Raw genomic sequence first — 20,874 nt, 5'->3', positions numbered from 1 at the left:
TTAAACCAAGGGTGTTAGTAAACTGTCCCTTGGTTTACCAACACCAACCACAATAACACAATAGCTTCTGAGATACAACCTAAATCTGAAAAGCATGGAAGCCATGGAAACCAGATACTGCCTACCGTAGACAAGGTAAACTGAGAGACTATTGGTTTTTAAAAAGGTCCCACTTCACATCGATACCTATTGTATCCAGCAACTGCACTACAGCAACCTCAGTATTGCACTCATGATCTGTACAAAGTAAAACTCCTAAAGGACTGTTGGATAATGTTAATGCTTCAAAAGAGACAATAAAGTTAATAAATGTGTCAATTTGAGGAACCAAAGCACTAAGAATAAATAAGTGAATGTATTCGTCTTGTATTGCTAACCATAAATTAATAAAATGCATAATCATCATTTAACAAAACGGAATAATGGTACTCATCTGTATGCACTAAGTAACCATCTGATACTGTATGTCCAGATTATTATAATTTAATAAGTGACTAATAGCAATAAATAAGCTTTTGTAAATTGGCTTAGCATTTTTCTAACCATTAAAGATCCATGACTATGGAAATGTTAATTTTATTTAATTGCTTTACTAAAAGGTTTTACTATTCCTCAACAAATTAAATACATAATCAGTAAAAGGAATTATTGTAAGTTTACAGTGTACATGTTGTAGTCTTTACTAGTATCACATACTAGTAAAGAGGTATGTGCAGAGGCTGCACGAGGGTAAGGCCGCAGGACCAGATAACATCTGTCCCAGAGTTCTGAGGGCCTGTGCTGATCAGCTGAGCGGAGTGCTCCAGCGACTGTTCAACCTGAGCCTGCGCTTGGAGAGAGTCCCGGTGCTCTGGAAGACATCATGCCTGGTCCCGGTACCAAAGAAAGGGCGCCCCTCTGTCCTCAACGACTACAGACCAGTTGCACTGACTTCTCACATCATGAAGACACTAGAGAGGCTGGTCTTATCCCACCTGAGACCCCTGGTCAGCTCATCACTGGACACCCTACAGTTTGCCTACCAGCCCAGTGTTGGTGTGGAGGATGCGATCATCTACATGCTGCAAAGGGCCTACTCACACCTGGACAGGGCTGGCAACACTGTAAGGATCATGTTTTTCGACTTCTCCAGTGCCTTCAATACCATCCAGCCCTTACTTCTAAGGAGGATGCTGGAGGAGATGCAAGTCGATGCCTCCACGACCTCGTGGATCACTGACTACCTGACAGGCAGACCACAGTCTGTGAGACTTCAGAACTGTGTGTCTGAACAGGTAGTGAGTAACACAGGGGCACCTCAAGGGACAGTTCTTTCTCCATTCCTCTTCACCCTCTATACTTCGGACTTTAAGTACAACTCAAAGTCATGCCACCTGCAGAAGTTCTCAGATGACTCTGCAATTGTGGGATGTATCAAGGGTGAGCAGGAGGAGGAGTACAGAGGACTGGTCAGCAGCTTTGTGGAGTGGTGTGGGGTGAACCACTTGGAACTGAATGTTACAAAGACAAAGGAACTGGTGGTAGATTTCAGGAGGAAAAAGGTCAAACCCACTCCTGTCTACATCCATGGGAGTGGCGTGGAGATGGTGGACTCGTACAAGTACCTGGGAGTGCACATCGACGATAGACTGGAATGGTCTAAGAACATCGAGGCCATCTATAAGAAGGGACAGAGCCGACTCTACTTCTTGAGGAGGCTCAGGTCCTTCAATGTGTGTAGTAAGATGCTACACATGTTCTATCAGTCGGTGGTAGCGAGTGCCATTTTCTACGCAGTGGTGTGCTGGGGCTCTGGGATTAGAGCAGTAGATTCCAAAAGGCTGAACAAGCTCATCAGGAGAGCAAGCTCTGTCATTGGGTCTGACCTGGACTCCTTGGAGGTAGTGGCTGAGAGGAGAATGATGTCCAAACTAGAGGCCATCATGGACAACTTCTCCCATCCCCTCTATGACAGGCTTGCAGGAATGAAGAGCACGTTCAGCAATAGACTGATTCATCCACGGTGCGACAGGGAGCGCTACAGGAGGTCATTCTTGCCGTCTGCCATAAGACTGTACAACGCATCCACCTTGAGTCTTGGCAGAGGCAACATCGACAGTGACCTATTTCTGGACTAAACACATCTACACATCTACTGCTACATCTGTTCTCTTTCTTTTTCTTTTTCCCGTTTACAACCACTTTTTGTGCAATATATGCCAGGGACCTGTGCAATACATTTATATTTATATCTATAGCTACATCTATATTTATATTCATATGTGTGATACGATTTTCTGTGTACTGTTCTGTTCTAGTTTGTTCTTGTGTGTCCGGACTGTGAGTAACTCTTGTATTGTATTGTATGTATTGTACTATTATTATATAATTCGTTACACTGTGGCTGTGTTGTGTGTGTTAAGCTGCTGTTGCACTGCAATTTCCCTCACGGGATCAATAAAGTATCTATCTATCATACATAAAGTATTGTTTCAAATATTTTTGAATGTCTAGCTAATTAATCCATGATTGGAAATCTTTTGTAATTATGATGATGAATTAATTATTCATTGCACGGATAGCTAGATAAACTTGACTGTAAAAATCCAAGACATGGATACCAGTTTGAATGGAACTGAAGTCAGTTGCAATTATATTTTTACATAAATAGTTAAAGGGATCTATGACCTTGAGAAACATAATATAACTTATAAAAGAGGGATAGAGTTTAATTGCTGTTTACTAGTGGTCATTTTAATTAAGTGATGCCCAGGGTGAGAGGAGAAACAGCTTGCCTGCATACATTTATCCTAAATTCTAATGGTTATTTTTTTAAGTCAGCATCAGAATATAAAGAACACACATGCCATATTTCAATATTTCAACAATATTTTTATTTACCTTACCCATACTACTTGGTGGATGATAACCCTTCTTGCCATGTTTTATTACTTAGGCCAGGGGTCTCAAATTGAGTTCCTGGAAGGCCTTGCGTCTTTTGTTCTTTCAAACAATCGGAGTGGTCAATTAAACAATTCACTTTTATTCCCGATTACTTGGAACATTTAATTTGTCACCAGTACTAATGCAGTTTGGTTAGAATATTTACAATTGTGAAACTAATTAACTAATTATATCAGTAATGTAACTCAAAGCTTGTGTAAAATAAAATTATATGGCTGAAATTCAAGTGAATTTACATACCAGCTTTAGATTTTATTTGACTGAAGCAGACTTTCTTCTACAATTTGCCTGTCCATTGCTTCATCTATTTCCCCCCAATCTCCACACTGTGTTCATGAGAACCAGTCCTAGTGTTCCAGTGTTGAATGGGTGATGCACTATTCTGGGTTTGCACCAGAAAACTGAACACTCCATGTAAGATTTGAGATGAGTTTGCTACTCTGCCACTCTGCTACACAGGCCAGCTATGTGAAGAGACCAGGATATCTACAGAAGGAAGTGCTTACGTGGTTCAATACACCTTCCACTTCATAGGTTTATTTCACTCTTAGTGACTGTCTTTGTCATACTCAGAGGGAAATTTGGTATTGGGATGTTGTGATCTTCTATGATCTATGCCTTTTTACAGCCACATCCCTGAGTTGTTTAGAAAGCACCTTAGGATTCATGGTTTAAACTGAATTGCTTTAAATTCACTACCTGACTGGGAGACCATACAGAGATAGACACAGAGTACTTACTATATAATTCTGAAATGATATGAATACATTTTATAGCACACAGACAGAGACAACTCAATTAATTGTTTTTTCCAAGTAATTGTGTGCACTATAACTGATTTAATAACATCAGGGGTGAAAACTAATGCAATAAAAATATTTTAGTCTTTGATTTTCCGGTGTTTGCTGACATTTAACATTTTCACACATTCGGTTTCAGCATTTAAGTTTTAATTAAAAATATTCTTTTGAAAAACTGTGTATAGTTTGTTACTCAACAAAATTAGATATAATTAGACAGGGATTAATTGTTTTGTACTGTATACAGTATGTTGAACATGAATGTTGTTTTCAATTTGAAAAATACAGTTGGAAAGATTACAGGATTAAATTGCCCTTTTATACATCTCATTATGTTCATGTTAGTACTTTCACTTCTGAAAGTAGTGAAAGTATTTCTGAAAGTAGTTTCCCGTGCTTTTTGATCATTTAGAATAGTTAATTTTTCTGTTTTTGTGAGGGGGCAGTTGAATATTTTTGTAAAGTGATCTTAGAAAAAGAGGCTTTCAGACAATAATAGAAGCACGAGAGGCTAATTTGAAGATATACTGTGTATCATATAGTGACTTCTGGACACCTCAGAATACAGTTACTCTATGCCCTTCTTATCTCATCACCTAATCTTGCTGAACGGGAAACATTCAACTTATAATACACCTCTAAATAAATTAGTATCTTTACATTTCCTGATATCACAGCCAGTGTACCAGGAAACACACAACCTATAAATAATGAGCATGTGAGCATTTCCTCACAATACAGCCAGCGTGCTTGGGTTTGCTTCTCTTGCTCAAATAAACGAAAGCCTTCAGACAAGGAGATTAAAAAAACACAGAATGAGCCACCCAGGTATGTTATCTTTTTCTATTTTGTTTTTTCCTTGTCATGTTGAAGTTGTACAACGAAGTGATAAATTCGGAGCGTATCTTTGTGTTTACAATTAGTTGAAGAAGGCAATCCATACATATAGTCAAACCTTCTTTATTTTGTTTAGGTTGGATTAAGATGGAAGTCTGAAATCAGAACCCATACTGTAAATAATCAAATAATCAGAACTCATAAATCCGTATAGTGAGAAAATGCTAAATTGAATTGTGTGATACCCATACTTTTGGCAAAAAAAAATCCAGTGAAATGCTAAAATCAAATTTAAATGAAAAATACAATTTTGAGAGAATACAAAATGTAAAGTGATATAAATCTGTTTTTTAAGGTGAAAAATCTTCTTCTGTTAGATCTTGTCCTGTAAATATTAACTTTCTAAATTGTAAATTCAGAACACAGTGACTATAACCTAAGGTTTTGATATTTTTATGAATGTTGAATGCATTCTACAACAAACAAAATGTCAGGGGCTAAAAATATATTGGGCTGATAATTAGTGATACCTGCTCTGACATTATTTGTTGAAATAAAAGTAGGCAAAAAACATGATAGAACTGTTTGTTCGCTTATAAAGTTAATTGATGATGATAAAAACGTATATGCAATGCAACTGTAGAAAGTAGCTCATTATGTTTGGAAATGACTAATTTGTTGAATAATTAACCTTAGTTACAGGGGTTTTATTAGAGAAAGAAGAAAAGTTTAGTACATTTTGAAGTTTCTAAGCCCTGATAAAAAAAAAATAGGGAATGCCATTGTTTGGAAACATTCTAAATATCCAATTACCACCACGCATACAGGTATAGCTCCAGTAGATGACTCCCATTGATGAAACAACACTTAAATTTAGAGTTTAATATGGAGCATAACTACAAATCACTCAAGTAAATTACCAATAGAAAGAAATACAAGCACAAGGTCAATGTAAATGGACCAAAATGATCACAACAGTATAGTACAGGCGTATGTGAGTATTTGGAGAGACAAACTTGAACTGCTTTCAAAAAGAGGATGATATCTTGACCATAAAGAAGAGGTCATCTGGACTCCAAAGGTACAAAGGGAAACCCCATTTTGAACACGCAATGTTTTTATATAACACCAAATCTAAGGTTTTATAATTAAGTAATGACTTTTTAGAAAATATACCAGAATTTATGTATGACTGCTGTCTCCTTCAGTGTAGTCACTTTGCAAAGGTACTGTATATACAGTACCAATTTCAATGATGCTGCCCTTGCTCAATATATCTTGCAAACTCCTCTTTTGAGTTTGCCTTCAAAATCTGTGTTACATTCTCATGAATATCCTCAATGGTAGCATATCTTTAACTTTTGAGTGTAGGTTAAAATTTGGAAACAACTAAAATCACTCAGAACCAACTGAGGCAAATAAAGTGGGTGATCAAGCTGGGTCATATCTTACTTGGTCAAAAAGAAATCCACAGAAAGCTCATTGCATGCCAGAGCATGGTCCTGATGTACATCCCAATCACTGGGTGACAGTTCAAGCCTTTTGTGTAGATCCACACTCAAAATATGTGGCATAATCTCCACAGTAACATTTTTCATGTTCAAGTTTTGATTATGTTTTATTATATTTAATTCTTCTGCTGTTACTCTCACAGTTAATTAAATGAACCAAATCATTTTCAATGTTTTCATTAGTCCAGAAATTCTTTAAACCTTTTCAGCCAGAAAGAAACTCTTGCTCTTGATATTACCTCATCCTCAAGCTTCTTTTAACGTCAACTGTCTCACTTGCACATTGCTTTAACGTCTTACAAAATATCATATTAATTCTGTATGCTTAATGATGGTCACTCATGAATTAGAAATTCCATTCATAAGCCCTGAAAATGACCCCTGAAGAAACTCCAAAATCAAGTTCTCACAGCTTAGAGGCAAACTGCTTTGCTAAAGGTGGAAAACAAATCTAACGAGACTGTGGTAAAGGAAAGAGAAAAGCGGAAAAAAGTCTAACCTTCCAGTACAGTTTACCATATAACAGTGATGAACAATGATCTATTGTGGCTGATGAAGAGGGAATCAGAAAACAAGGCACTGATGATAGCATCTGGGAGTGGATGCCAGCTGAAGCACAGACTGAGCATGACGAGCAAGGAGAATAGGGACCAGGACACAAGCTGGGCCTGATAGAGTAGGCGTCAGTTATCAGGATCCAACACTGTGATTTACACGATTCTAGCAGACAGGTGGTGTAGGGGAAGAGCTGCAAAAATGGATGCTGGGGTCAACAACACAGAATAAGGGATAAGAAAGATTATCATGGGCTGCAGGCAGGTGTAATAGCTTCACTGTACCTGGTTTACATGTGGCTCTGAAGAGGAATGAAAGAGGTGAACGTAGGTTTGGGAAAGATCATCTGAGTATAGGAGGGAGATAGATACTGTACTAAAGAAGATCAAGCAATATTTAACTAACTAGGTTCTGCAGTAAGGAGAAGGCAAAATAACAGTCAGCAAGGCATCTGAGGAAATAGCAGGTAGTAGAACAAAAAGTGCTGTAAATGTCTTGGCAGAGGGATGAGGGAAAAACTAGGGTCTTATGAGTGAAAACTGGAGGGATTGGCAATTTAAATAGTAAATAGTGTTGCCTGTAGCAGATGATTAATATGTAGATTAGTATTATGGTTCCAACAAAAACTGTGCAATGACCTTCTAAAATGTAAGCCTAATGGATTAGCTAGTGAAAATTTGTTCTCAAAAAGGAGAATGCCTAAATATATGGAAAATTCATTTTCAGCCCAAACAGGTGAACAAAGGTATAGTAGAGTATGTTTTAATAACAGATACATCTAGCTTGAAACATCCAAAGAAAGTTAACAATTTGTGAACCTTGCATTTATATACAGTTTTGATTCTCATTCAAAATGATCCCAGATTTCTTTACATATAGGAGGGGACTTCACTTCATCCACCACTGAACTGTACAACATACATGGGTGATTTGCAGCAGCCATTGTGTGCAAGCATGCGCACAACTCAGAAGTGGAGAAGTGAGAAAAGTGTGGGTTAAAGAGGAAAATTGATCATGTGTGTGTCAGAATAAATGCATGAGGTGCAGGTGCTGGAAAGTACACACAAAGCTGCATACAGTATGTCACAACGGGGCTAAAACAAAAGGGAGTACAAACCCCCAGATATAAAAATAATGTTAAAATAAAGATAATCTGTCATCTACTAGAGCCATGGCTTGAACACCTGCTCTTGCAGGGATTGATATGGCATCTGCAGTATCAGGGGCAAAACTCTATTTAGATAATAATCACTACTGCAAGAGGTGTCTCAAATAAAATGTACTATACCGGACAGAACTGCTGTAGTGTTAGGAGTGAGTGTTCTAAATTGAAACTAGGAAGATGAGCATGTATATATAGCCTAAGAGAAAGCCAGATTACATATGTAGTAAGTTTTTGAATACCCTATAGACCTCTTTTGCATCAGGGGCTAAATTTATACCCTTAATAGCAGAGGCCAATGCAAATGCTACAATAGGCACGAAGGGTAGAGCATAAGATTCAGGAGGTGGGTAAGGTGTCAATATGTTTCTGTACTGGATTCCAGCCACAGGGAAGACAACTGCAATCTGAATCCTGTGTAAGACATCTGTAATAATAAAGTCAAACTGTAGATGCCAGAGGCAACTGAGGCCAAAAGCTACACCATGGAGCTCATGGCTGAAGTAGATGACAAAACGGCAGTAGTGGGTACAATTGAAGTACTGAGAGCAATAGAAGCAGATTGAATTATTCTGGATGCACTTTCAGGCAATGAAGAGGATGCCTGCTTTGAGGTCCTTGCAGACGGTGCAGATTCCTCACTGTTTATGAAATTGGCTCATCCAGGATTATGGAGTCTGTGGATTGCTTTCATTTATCATGAAGGGAGGAAAGATGCATAAAACCATTTTTTTCTGCAAGTACTGTATAGGCATTTCAAATATATAAGATTATTTGTGTGTATAGCCCCAAATCATGAAGCCAGCAGCTATATCATCCTGCAACTCACGACTGGCAGCCCCCTGAAGCTCAGCAGGTGTGACCCTGACAAGTACCTGGATGGAGACCTAGTGGGAAAGCTAAGGTTGCTGCTGAAAGAGGTACAGCAGGGAACACTTACCACCCTGCGATCTGTCTGGGTCCTAATGCCCCAGTATAGTGACAAGGACACACTATACTGTAAATAAGTCACTCTCTGTTAGATGAGACATAAAACCGAGGTCCTGACTCTCCATGGCCATTTAAAATCCCAAGGCATTTCTCAAAAAGAGTAGAGGTGATAGACCCAGTGTCCTGGCCGAATTTTCTTTTGGCCTTTTTACCAAACATGGCGTCCTAATAATCCTCATCTATGAATTGGCTTCAATACTCTGTTCTTCTCCCTGCTGATGTGTGATGAGCATACTGCTGCACTTTGGCTGCAGTCGCATCATCCAGGTGGATGCTGCACATTGGCGGTGGTGGAGGGAAGTCCCCATTACCCGTAAAGCACTTTGAGTTCATATGATCATCTAGTCAACTGGCAATTCATTGGTTTCTGTTAATAAATTATTTTAAATCAAAGATTTCAGCGCTTTTTTCCCAATATCATTTACTCTTTCACAAATACTAAAATTACAAAAATCTTTATCCCTGTGCTTACAGTATGTTCATATTTGATGTGACATCAAAATTCTAATGAATACGCTTTGTTACAGTATGTAGCACTTTGAACAGCTATTCCTTTGAGAGAAGATCTACTAAATTAAAAACAAATCTATTAGAACACAGACTTTGATATGCTATACAAAGGTGGACTGACAAACTTTCACACAGACATGTCATGCATTTTGTATTTTTCTTGCAGCTCAAGATCTATTAATTATCTTTGAAGATGAGGCAGAACAATGGGCAACTTATTTGAAATCTATTTTTTTGAAAAGCACCAGAGAAGAGAATATATGCTTTTACAACATTGGGACAGTTTCCATCAGGAAGGAAGAATTCCTGCAGCTCAGTCAATACAAGTGTAAGCTGCTCATCTTGACAAAGGGAATAATAGATGGGCTTTGTCAAATCAGGAAATTCTTTCTGGCAAGAGTCCTACAACCTTCCAAAACCGTAGTGATACTGCTGTGTGGCGTGGAAAGCTCAAGCTCACTATTTGAGATGGTCCCCATTGGATCTGACTGTTTCCAGATTTCAAGTGATCAGGATTCCAAGGAATACTTGACCATTGTTACCCATATTCTACAAGGTGAGTTTGAAACTATACAGCCTTCACTATCCCCTTGACATTGTTATGTTATGTGAGAGTTAAATGACACTATAGTATACAGCTGTACTACATTATACAGATCATATCCAAGTTGTACAACAGAAAATTAAGGTTGTGAATGATAACTTTTTGAGAAAGCTACCATCTTGGCTTAAAACTGAGTTCCAGTGAAGTGGCTTTGAGCCAAGATGGTTGCTTTTTAATTGGAACATGAGGTATAACTGGTCTGAATGAGTAATTGGCACTCAGAGGAAGTAAACTGCCAAGTGAGGGAAAGGAGCTGTTGGAATTAGCCTCTCTGATATAAGACAAGCTAAAAGGGAAAGGGTTTCAGTCTGCGTCTAGCCTGGAAAGTGGAAGAGTGAGATCATAAATGAAGATTTCTTATTAGGGGCAGGTTGAGCTGGCTTACAAGCTTGTGAGACTCAGTTTATGCTATACTGAGGGGTGTCCCAGGTGCTGGACATGTAGGCTAATGGTAGTTCATTAAACAGGCTCAGTAGGAATAAAGTGCACTGCTGAGGTACAAGGTTGGCCAACTGAACCGGTGTCTGGCTTAACAAAACAGGTTCAGCATTTTAGCTACCGCAGAGAGAAAGAGATTAACAGTTTTACCTTACACTACCAAAATTTCATACCTTCTTTTGATTTACTGTATACTGAATTGTAACTGAAGCCGAAAAACAAATAAACAAACAGAGATTAATATGGAAAGTCTTTGACAAACATCCTGCCATCTGTCTTACGCACACTTCTGATTTAAACAGATGTTGAAATTCTGCTTGCACACAAAGCTTCCTTCTTAAATTTGGATATTATAAAGGCCAGCAGATAAATGTTTTTTCAGAATTTTTTGTTGCATTTTTCTTATACATGTACAGCTTGAATCACACTATGACATCTCACTATGGTAATTATAAAACTGAACAGAGACACAATACAACATTTGAAAAGTTACACGGTGATGAAAAATAAAACAGCTGTTTTCTAGTAATAAAATTAGGCTATAATATAATTTCTCAATGCTTGTGTATTTCTGCTATGATTTCAAAGCCTAAGACACTGTGTATTGAGCATTTGTCTCCAGAAATATATACAGTACATACTGTACATATACACGCACTATTTAAACTGCAAACAGCCTTTCAAAAATATCTGGACTTTTACTGTACAAAAGACATGGCCAATCACCCTGCTGTAAGTAGTTCTGCTCATGAGGGTGAAAGCTCTTCCCAAAGCCTGGTAATGGGTAGGGTGGCTCGGTCATCCCTCTTCCTAATGGGGACCAGACAGGGATTGAACACTCTAGCCTGGTGATATCAGCAGTGTGTTCTCAGACCATTGTACACCTGTACCAAGAATAACAAGGTGTCTGTAATAATACTATTGATTTCTGTAAGGTTTAGTATGATATTAAGTGCTTTAACTTTTGAACAAGTATACCATTTTTTGTGACAGGCCCAAACCTAAATTAGGTGGCTCAAGGAGTATGAACACATAAGAAAACTCACAGCAACTCAGGAGAGTCTTCAGTCACAAGTACCTCAAGAAATATATTGTAAACATCCTGCTACTAAAACAACACAACCACCACTTATACAGTATATGATCCTTTTATGTACAAAATATTAATGATTGATCCACATGTGAGAATCTAAACCCTTGCCCAATTATCTACTTAATTAACTAATCACCACCTAGTGAGACTATTTACATTTAATAGAGACCTTAAACGGCAGTTAATCCTCACTGCCACACGCTTATATATCAAATGAACTAGTATAAGTTTACAACTTATGAACTATTTTCTTTATGAAAAAAAATCTGCTGTATGACATATTTTCCTTGAGACAACAACAGAAAAGACAGCAGCATGATTCTGATCACTTCACAAAAAGGGTTGCTATGAGGTCAACATTTGACTCTACAGTATGTGCTGCTTTGCCTGGGCAAAGTCCTAAAAACATCTGACCAATTAAAAAGTACAATGGTATTCCAGAATGCATTCATTTGTAACATGCACAATTGCCTTTTAATCTCAAGACAAAAGGGATCTCAAAAGGTTTGATTCTTGATGATACAAAAAATAATTACTATACTCAGAATATGTTTGAAGTCCAGCATTCATTGATCAAATCAGTGCCAAGGGAATCAACAACCTCAGAAGGCAAAATCTCTACTGTTGCATCTTCCCTTCAGGATATGGGGTGCCTTTGTCTGTTTATGTTTCCTGCTGTCATTTAATTAGTAGGTAACTGGACCTGTGTTCTATACATTAAGAGTAAAGTACTGCATATTAAAATGTGCAAATGTATTTGTGGAGTTGGTATATTATCTTTTTAATTTAATGCTACATCGCCAGAAATGCATTCAAAAATAAAGAATGTATCTTGGCTAACAATTTTGTGTTTTGTTGCTTCTGGTGATCTGCAAAGCATTCCAAATGTTCATCTCATTGAAGACATGATGGTATCATTTTAATTGCCAGTGAAAGAAACCTTGTTCTTCTGTGTTTTATAACTTGTCGGTGTGCAAAATAAACAACCAGTTCCTTTACAAAGAAATTACTTAAACGTATGCATATATTTCAACCTACAAAAATAAGGCCTTCAGTCCTTGAAATCATAGGTAGATACTGTTTTCTGTGAATAAATGCCTGTTCTGCTGCACAACATACTGTAGGTTTTGCATTGTGAAATAGTGTAATCACCAGCTCTGCTAGTGTGTCTCATAAGCCGCATCATGTTTCATATTATGAATTCACCCAGGGCTTGTTGAAAAAGATTTTTGTTTAACATCACATCCCCATACCTTTGTTGCACGCAGTCTTTATTTGAATAAGGAAATCTGTGTTGGTAGGATCTAATATTTTACCACATATATTGTGCATGATGCTTTATATTTTCCACTATGGGCAAATGAACTGCTTTGTCTTAAATGTTATTTTAATAGTAATTTGTTATTACCATTCTGTTTTAATATACATTAGCATATCAGTAAAACTTTAATTAACACAATTATATATATTTGGTGAACAGGAATGAGAATTAGTAGGGTTGTAACTCATTTGATTAGTCATTCATGACTCAAATTCATTGTGATACAATTTATGAACTGTTATGATAGTGGTTAATAAATGACAGTCCATGACCTTATGTGATCTTAAGTCTGTTCATGGTCACTAATGAGCTGATGATTTTAAAACGAGAGGTTCCGCTGCCTTTAGTGCAATCAAAATGCAAATTGACATGTTGCATTGTATAAAAAATAATTTAACAGTTATTTAAAGCATATTAAGAAATAACTGAAATTGAAAATAGCTTGTGACATCAAAATGTAAAATAATTTAACATTTAATCAGCTGTATTTATTTTATGATTTAATTTTAAATCACACAGACCTGTGGTGATAATTACAATGCCATGCAGATTTGAAACACACCCTGACAGGAGCTGTTCTATTCTTGCATTTTCATTATCTCAGTATGTGCTTGAGCAAGTAATTAACTGCATAAAATCTCTTTAAAGTAACCTCAGTATGTACCTGAAAGCACGTTTTTAAAAGATATACAAACATGTGTTACTTATTAAAAATAAAATGTGGCTCAGATCATAAATATTGATGTTCTTACTAAAACAAAAAGAATTACTGTGATGAGGTATACAGTAGCTGATATCTTCCTTTTATTTTGCAACAGATAAGAGGATAACAAGATAAATGTCTTTGATCTCAGTTTTATCTAAGGTAGTTGAAATTCCGCTAACTCAATAGCATCAAATAAAGAATTCAAATCAACACATTCTAAATTCCAAATCTACTGTATAAAAAGCAACTTCCTTAGACCAATTGGAATGTCATCATGATGTACAGCACTGGATTTTTAAAGTTAAAATGGGCATGTTTTATTTATCCCTGGACAAATTCCCGAAGTAAACCCAGTTTAAATCTGACTTTTAAAATAAAACTTCATGTTTAATTGTGTTTTTAATGATGACAGAGAGGGCAGCTAGGGGCCCAAAAAGGCTTTTGGTAATTGTTGCAAAAATGACATTTCATTATTTTTAAAACTAAAGGGTCAGACTAGAACTGAAATTGGAGCTTAACTGTAAAAATATTGTGGACTTCTACTGTGTATGATTACTAAAACAAATGGAGTGTATTAACAGTTATATGGTATAATTACAGTATATTCTATTAAATACAATGCAGGTTCTGGTTTTATCCAGAAGGCGTGTCAGATACTTTTCTGCATTGCTCTTGACGCAAGTTTTATTGGCCCATGTTTCAGTAAAGTAGAAACACAGTAGGCAGCACTCTCAGTCAAGTCTAAATGGGAGCCTTACGCTTTCTTCATCTATAATTTTTGTACAATAGGTGCTATTCCTGATATTTCTAAACAAATAGATGCAAAGGCATCTTGTCACAAAGCTGCAGTACACCTATGGTTAACATTGTCTTCCTTTTCTGCTTGTGGGTTTCTTTATTTTTTAGGAGCTTAATATAATACTGGCCAGTAATACTGCTTTGTGTGACATATACAGTAGTCACTCATTAGGACTCTATAAACCCCAGAATATGATTACCGTGAATTTGCCAACTGATGGTTTATTATGAAACATTCTGGATAGTGGGGACTCTTGTTGGTTTCCGAGATGTCAGATCCTTGTCTCATTATCTGTAAATTCACTGAATTCACAAAAAGCTGATGACTATTTCTTTTCCATTGGTGCTGACCTTGAGCACTGAGGTTTAAGACATTCATCTACTTGCCTCTTGTATGGATGACCAACAATTCTTGACCATTGAAAATACTCACATCCCATTTTGTCCGGATGTAATGATCTGCCAGTATTATGAACAATCAGCTCATCAGTGATGATATTAGCAGCTTGGACCTAGATGAGCATTCTGCTACTTCAGTCATCATGACAGGTTCTCTAGACCTTGCTTTAGAATTTAGGGGCTTCATTACTACATTCACCCATAATTGTATGATGAATCGCAGTAGAATTTCTGTCTTTCTTGACCAGAAACTTGATTATTGGCTCTGTGCTTAATTTTAGTGAGAGCTATGCTTTATATTTGATTTACAGTAAATACCTTGCTTAATGACTTGCACAGTGGTAAATAGTAAAGCTTTAAATTGGAAGAAAATACTGTATGTGGTTAACTTTACTGTTGAAATGTATGCTTTTGGTTTTTTGTTTGAATAAAAATGATAAAATATAAGAATAAAAATTAATGAAATAAGTTAATATCAGTAAGTATGAATTAACTTGAGATTCCAAACACGCTGTAGTAAAACCCAGCGATGCTTTGATTATGTAGTTTATGTTTTAAGAAAATGTTGACTTTACTCCAGGATGAAATTTTTAAATTTCCTAAGCTACTTTGGGCAATGAAGAGTCATATACATCAGGGAATGATGAATAATTATGTATATTTTAATAGCCATAGCCTAAATAGCAAGGCTCTTCAAAAAGTACACTAAAGATTTTTTTCAAAATCTTGCTTCTCAACAGTTTACATTACTAACTACTGTGCCACAATAACTTAAAAACAGAATTCACATTGTTTCACACTGGACTGGAGCACTTTTCTTAAGTCACTAATGCATGTAAAAGGCACATTTATCTGCAGAAGTGTACAGATGGCAAATCACATGCAAATAGGCAACGTTCCCTGCTTGTTGATGTTCACTTTTCCTGACAGACATGCAAATCAAAATGTTTTATGCTCCCTTACTAATGAAGGCTTCCTGTTTTGTGAGTTTTTCTGTTCTCTGTAAAAAATGTCAAAATCCAATGGTACAAGGTGTATCGTAGTGTGAAATGTGAAGACAATAGTTCTGTTTTACAAACATAGCATACAGCACACAAGCACTCAATTCTGGGCTGTTGTCATAGAGACAAACACACTTACAACATACTGTAGTGTAAATGTTTTTATTTTACACTCTTAGTCCCCCAGAGTGACAAAAAAGTTGCATGGTTTAATTTAATATAAATGGAATGTCCATCTTTTATGAGTTCACCATTCCTTTGTAAGAAATTGTGATGTACAGTACCTAAAGCATTTTATACTAACTTGTAAAAATGTTTAATATTGTGCTGTATATTTATTTGTGCCTGTAGGTACACAGAGTTCTTTGCAACCCAGTTCTCTATCAGGAAGAGCAGCTGGAAAGGAAGTAAAGCTAGTAAAAAAATATTCTTCTGAGTCACCACCTGTCGGATCATCAGTGCTAGTCCTTCCTACTAGAATTCCATGTGAGGTGAGTGATGCAGTGGAAACAGAGGGGACCACTTTATTAACACTATTATCCAGAACACCCCTGCACAAGCAGGTAACCCAGGGCCCAGGGAGACAGCTGTCTTGCAGGTTTTGTTATTGACACCTCTGTAAAACATGGGAACAACAACTCATTTGTTCATTTTAACACTGATTGATCCGATTCCTTAAATGAAAGCCCTGGAAAAAGAAAAAAATAACTTGAAAGCCCAGTGAGCAGCTGTGACCGCAAGACACATGGCAAAAAATAATGTTTTTTTCTAATTTCCATTAATTGTATTATATAACAGGTAATGTAATGTTTGATTTCTGATCTTTCTTGTTCATTTCATTGAGTTTTTTTTTTTCGTGAAACATTATACGTTATTAAGACTGAAACACAAACAACATACAGGACACACATAGAAGAACCAAAGTAATATTGCTACAAATAGGGGGGTTACAAAAATGGGACTGATCAAGCAGATTAGTCAATCCTAAAATAAGTATTCATAACCTCCAGCTTCAAAGCGCTTTCTCCAGAATATACCTGAACGGTTGGTATAAGAGGCGTGTGCATTTTTTGTTCTCCGGCACAGCTTTGGTGAAAAAAGTAATTATTCAGGCACACTTTGTTAAACAAATATTTATTAACAATGACAGTGACACACACTTCACTACACAGAAAATAAACTTACAACACACAGGGTACTGCATTTGCTGTACAAGTTTACAGTCAAGGCATTTCAGAGCCCACCAAAAGTAGACCACCCAGAGAATCCCAGGCTGTTCTAGTTATATTTTACAGCTACTTATTTGACAAGGACACTACCGACAAAGCCATGGAAGCAATGTCCTTAAGCTCACCAGTTGTACTTTGGAAAATACAGATTCATCAACACTTATCTCAGAGAAGATCACATATAGAAATGTGACCTGTCTGCTTTCAAGACAACAAGTGCTAGAATGTGATTACTTCAGCTTTCTCCACGGTCACTTGTTATTATGGAACTGTTACCTTCATATCAACTGTTTCCAGTAAATGCCAATTACATCTATGGGATTTGTATTACACAAAAAAGGAACATTATCCATCTTGTTCAAATTTATGAAAATTTTCATTTTAAATGAGCCTTGTGTGAGTAAAAGGTAGTGCCGCAAGATTTTTTTTTTGCGATTTCATATTTAATACAGTAAATCTTTAATATACTGTGTTACGTATCATTTTTTAACATATAATACATACTGTACTTCCACTATGGGAATCTGCCATTGCAATTAAACTACTGACACAACAAACATTGTCTTCAGTTCCAGAAGATGAGTTTTGGCTTGAATACTGCTCGGCTTCCTGTTAGTTACTATTTGTGAAGTTTTCGTAGAAATGTTTCATTAATTTTATCTCAGAACATGTTTCTCCATCTCTGGAAGCTGGAGTTTAGGTGCTGGAATTTGCTCAACAAAGAGGTTACACACTGAGTGTGTTTTGTATGAATAGCACAAACAAATTAAATCAAAACAAAAAAAAAACTATCTCTGCAAAAAAAGCTGTTAAATGGAACAAGAAAGCACTAAATTATTCATATTTATATTTTTATTTATATAAAGTTTTAAAATAATACAACTATTAAGATCCCCACCATAACAAATACTGATTTAGGTGATCCCCACTTCATGGCAAATAAACATAATCAATCCCACACACTGGGTGTGTTAATAGGGAGCTTCTTTTTCCCTACAAAACCATGTTATTTTTTCCTACCAAGGCTTTGTTTATAGGTAGGCAACAATCTCCCACAACTACTTTTTCCTATTTGCTTTTTCCTATTATGAAATTGTTATATTTAACTGCAGAAAAGAAAAAAATGTTTAAAGATATTTTCACAAGCAACACATTTCTGAAAAGAAAAGATCCTTCAACATCACTAAATTTTCCAGCTAGAATGGTTATGTAAAGATACAAATACCTTCAGCTTCTGTAGTACTATAGTGTGTCTTTAATATTAAACACATAGGGCAAGATATTAAAGAGGTGGCCAATAGAATTATTATTGGATAATGTGTCTCAAAAGTTTTAAAAAAATGTGTCCATTACTTTCTTTTCATCTTTTACCTCGCCCAGTAAAACATACAGTATGCATCAACAAATTATGTAGCATCACTTTTTGTTTTAGATCACTACACTACTGTAGAAATAAGTTAGATAGGTTGAATGCCTCCCTCACATTCAACCATAACCATTCTTATGGGGTTTTTTCACTGAATGAATGCTCACTTTTATAGATATTAAGTACTGCTAATTGCCCTGAATAAGGTCATCTAGGCAAATTATTGTTTTTCTCGTATTCTACAGTCATTTCAAGCTAATTAATTGAATAATGAGTTAGACATTAAACATACTGAAACTTAAAATTATCATGTCTGTTTTTCTGTTGATGATAATCATTCAAGTGACTGAAGTAAAAAGTGCTTTTTAAAATAATAACCATATATACTCACTTATACAGTACAGTATATATAATTTGTCCACTTCTGTGAATGACATTGCAGCTTTCTCCTTACATGGTCTGAGCACCCAGAAATTAATTTTGGAATTCACCTAAGTGCTACTGTTTGTTGACCTTCATTTTTAGGGCAGTGATTTCTGTTTGTTCAGAAATCGAATACACCTTTTACAACTTTCCCACGTTGCAAATGCGACCCTGCTGTAACAAAAGTAAGGCACAGATTCTTATTTAGGAACTGATTGTAATGTGGATGTTATGCAGTTGGACAGTTTTATGGTACTGTACCATTTGTTATAAGCATGTAGTAATACACCTGTAAACTAGAGCAGTGAATTGAAATTATTATTTATGGTCACATAAGAACATAAGCATTTGAAAGGCTACAAACGAGAGGCCAATCATCCCATATATCCCATTTATTAAATAGTTGACTGATCCTAGCTCTTATCTACTGTAGGTGTTTCTTGAAAGAAACCAAAGTAGTTGTTAGCAATAGCTGATCACGAAAAGGTGGTAGGATCCTATGCGGTGCTAGCCTAAGATTGAACAGAGGATTTAGTGAGCCGAGCCAGGTTTACTTATCCAAACCGCATAGTCAATATTTGTGGTCGAGGTCCAGCGTAGGTCAAAATGCCGGTAGCACAGGACGAAGGATTTCACAGACGTAGAAGTCGAGGCGAAGGTAGCTCGGTGAGGGTTAGCTCAATACTGAGCATGGAAGTGTTGGTGAGTAGCCCTTACATAGTGATTAGGTTGTGCGTCGGTGTTTGTGAGAAGTAGCCTGGGTTTGTGTTTGATTAGGGTGTCAGCATTTGTGGGAAGTAGCCTGGGCTTGTGTCTGATTAGTGAGCTGGGTAGCTGGGTAGTTAGTTCCACACTCCCATAACCCTCTGGGTAAAGAAGTGCCTTCAAAATAATCTTCTCTACTTAGTTTCTTCTTAAAATACACTGTACTTCTACCAGTAAATGCTTATTATGATTATAACTGTGACCAATTCTAGAGTGCTTTACATCCCAAAGGTCCCAAACATTAGAGAAGGAATACAGGTGAAGAAGTTTTTCAAGCTAATGGAAGCCTTTATGTTATGCAGATACAAAGCTTATTTTTCGATCTGGTATTATAAAAGTAAGATATTAAATGAGCTAGCAGGCATGCTGAATTAATCCATTAAAGCAATTTAAGCAATGAAACATTTCAAATAAACAAAACTGCTTCAGTTAATATTTAAAAACAAGTCCAGTACATGTGCACTTACATATCAAAATCTAACTCTGTATTCAGGACGGCACTACTATAAAAGCCACAGTTCACAAGCCCCATATACTGTAATATTTTTTAAAAATTAGAAGTTTATTTAATTTTAAAATAAATAGTCAAAATATGTCCCCCTTGGCAATGAAACGCAGGTAAAGGAACTACAATGGCAGTCAATGATTAATGAGACACATCTTTAATAAATGCCTTGTTCTCATTCTGTAGCTAAAACTGGCAATGATTTCTTAGACTACAGCACTGGTTTGGCAAAAATCATAATGAACCATTATTTATACTGTACTGTATGTGCATAAGATGTACTGCAGGCTCAAGCCACAAATGCAAAATAGACTAAGCATATTAGGAGCTGACAAACGTATGTGATGAGGATTGTCTAGGAGGAAATGGGTTTGTGGAAATGCATTTGTCATGTATTAGTTATGCCATGCGAGGACAGTTTTTGATTGTTTTAATTTGCTAGGGTTTCTAAAGGGGCTCATAAGAAGTTAGAAATACTTTCTGTATAACAGAACATACAATTTTGAAAATAGCAATTAAAGAAGCACAGCTCAGGTTTTCCAAACAAGATAATTAGTATCTGTTTCTATAAATTGCAAGAATCAATGGAGTACTGAACCTACAGTATATACTGTATGCTTTCAAGTATATTTTCAGTAGTTCAGTTACATCCTAGTAAATGCCTTAGAGGTGGGGATGCAAGAGAAATACGCAAAGGGAGGCTTATATACAGTATGTAGGCAAGCTGAAGTCTGCAAAATTACAATCTAACCTTTCAAATGTGTGTTATAACCTTCATATACAGTGTAGTACTTTTACTGGCACTCTGGGTTTCTTTTCTTACTGTAAGCTTACTGACCCTGCAGTATGTTATCTAAACACTGAGATTTCTATCCCACAGTGTTAGCTCTGCAGCAATGTCAGCGAAGTAGCGAGGGT

The 20,874-nt window shown here is 36.4% G+C and overlaps 1 protein-coding gene across 1 annotated transcript in view; it reads left to right on the top strand.

Annotated features, from left to right (window-relative positions):
- Positions 1 to 4,481: 4,481 nt before the first annotated feature.
- LOC148840987 (B-cell scaffold protein with ankyrin repeats-like) overlaps positions 4,482 to 20,874 on the top strand; it is a 124,016-nt gene continuing 107,623 nt past the window's right edge. The window contains exons 1-3 of the mRNA XM_088914737.1: positions 4,482 to 4,571; positions 9,475 to 9,864; positions 16,020 to 16,159. Of these exons, the coding sequence (XP_088770863.1) occupies positions 4,559 to 4,571; positions 9,475 to 9,864; positions 16,020 to 16,159 (543 nt within the window). The 5' untranslated portion in view covers positions 4,482 to 4,558. The remainder of the gene's footprint in view (positions 4,572 to 9,474; positions 9,865 to 16,019; positions 16,160 to 20,874) is intronic.

The sequence above is a fragment of the Atractosteus spatula genome, chromosome 1 (genome assembly GCF_055471065.1).
Source record: "Atractosteus spatula isolate fAtrSpa1 chromosome 1, fAtrSpa1.hap1, whole genome shotgun sequence".
In the NCBI taxonomy this organism is placed as follows: Eukaryota; Metazoa; Chordata; class Actinopteri; order Semionotiformes; family Lepisosteidae; genus Atractosteus; species Atractosteus spatula.
This window is presented reverse-complemented; position numbering and strand designations above follow the sequence as displayed.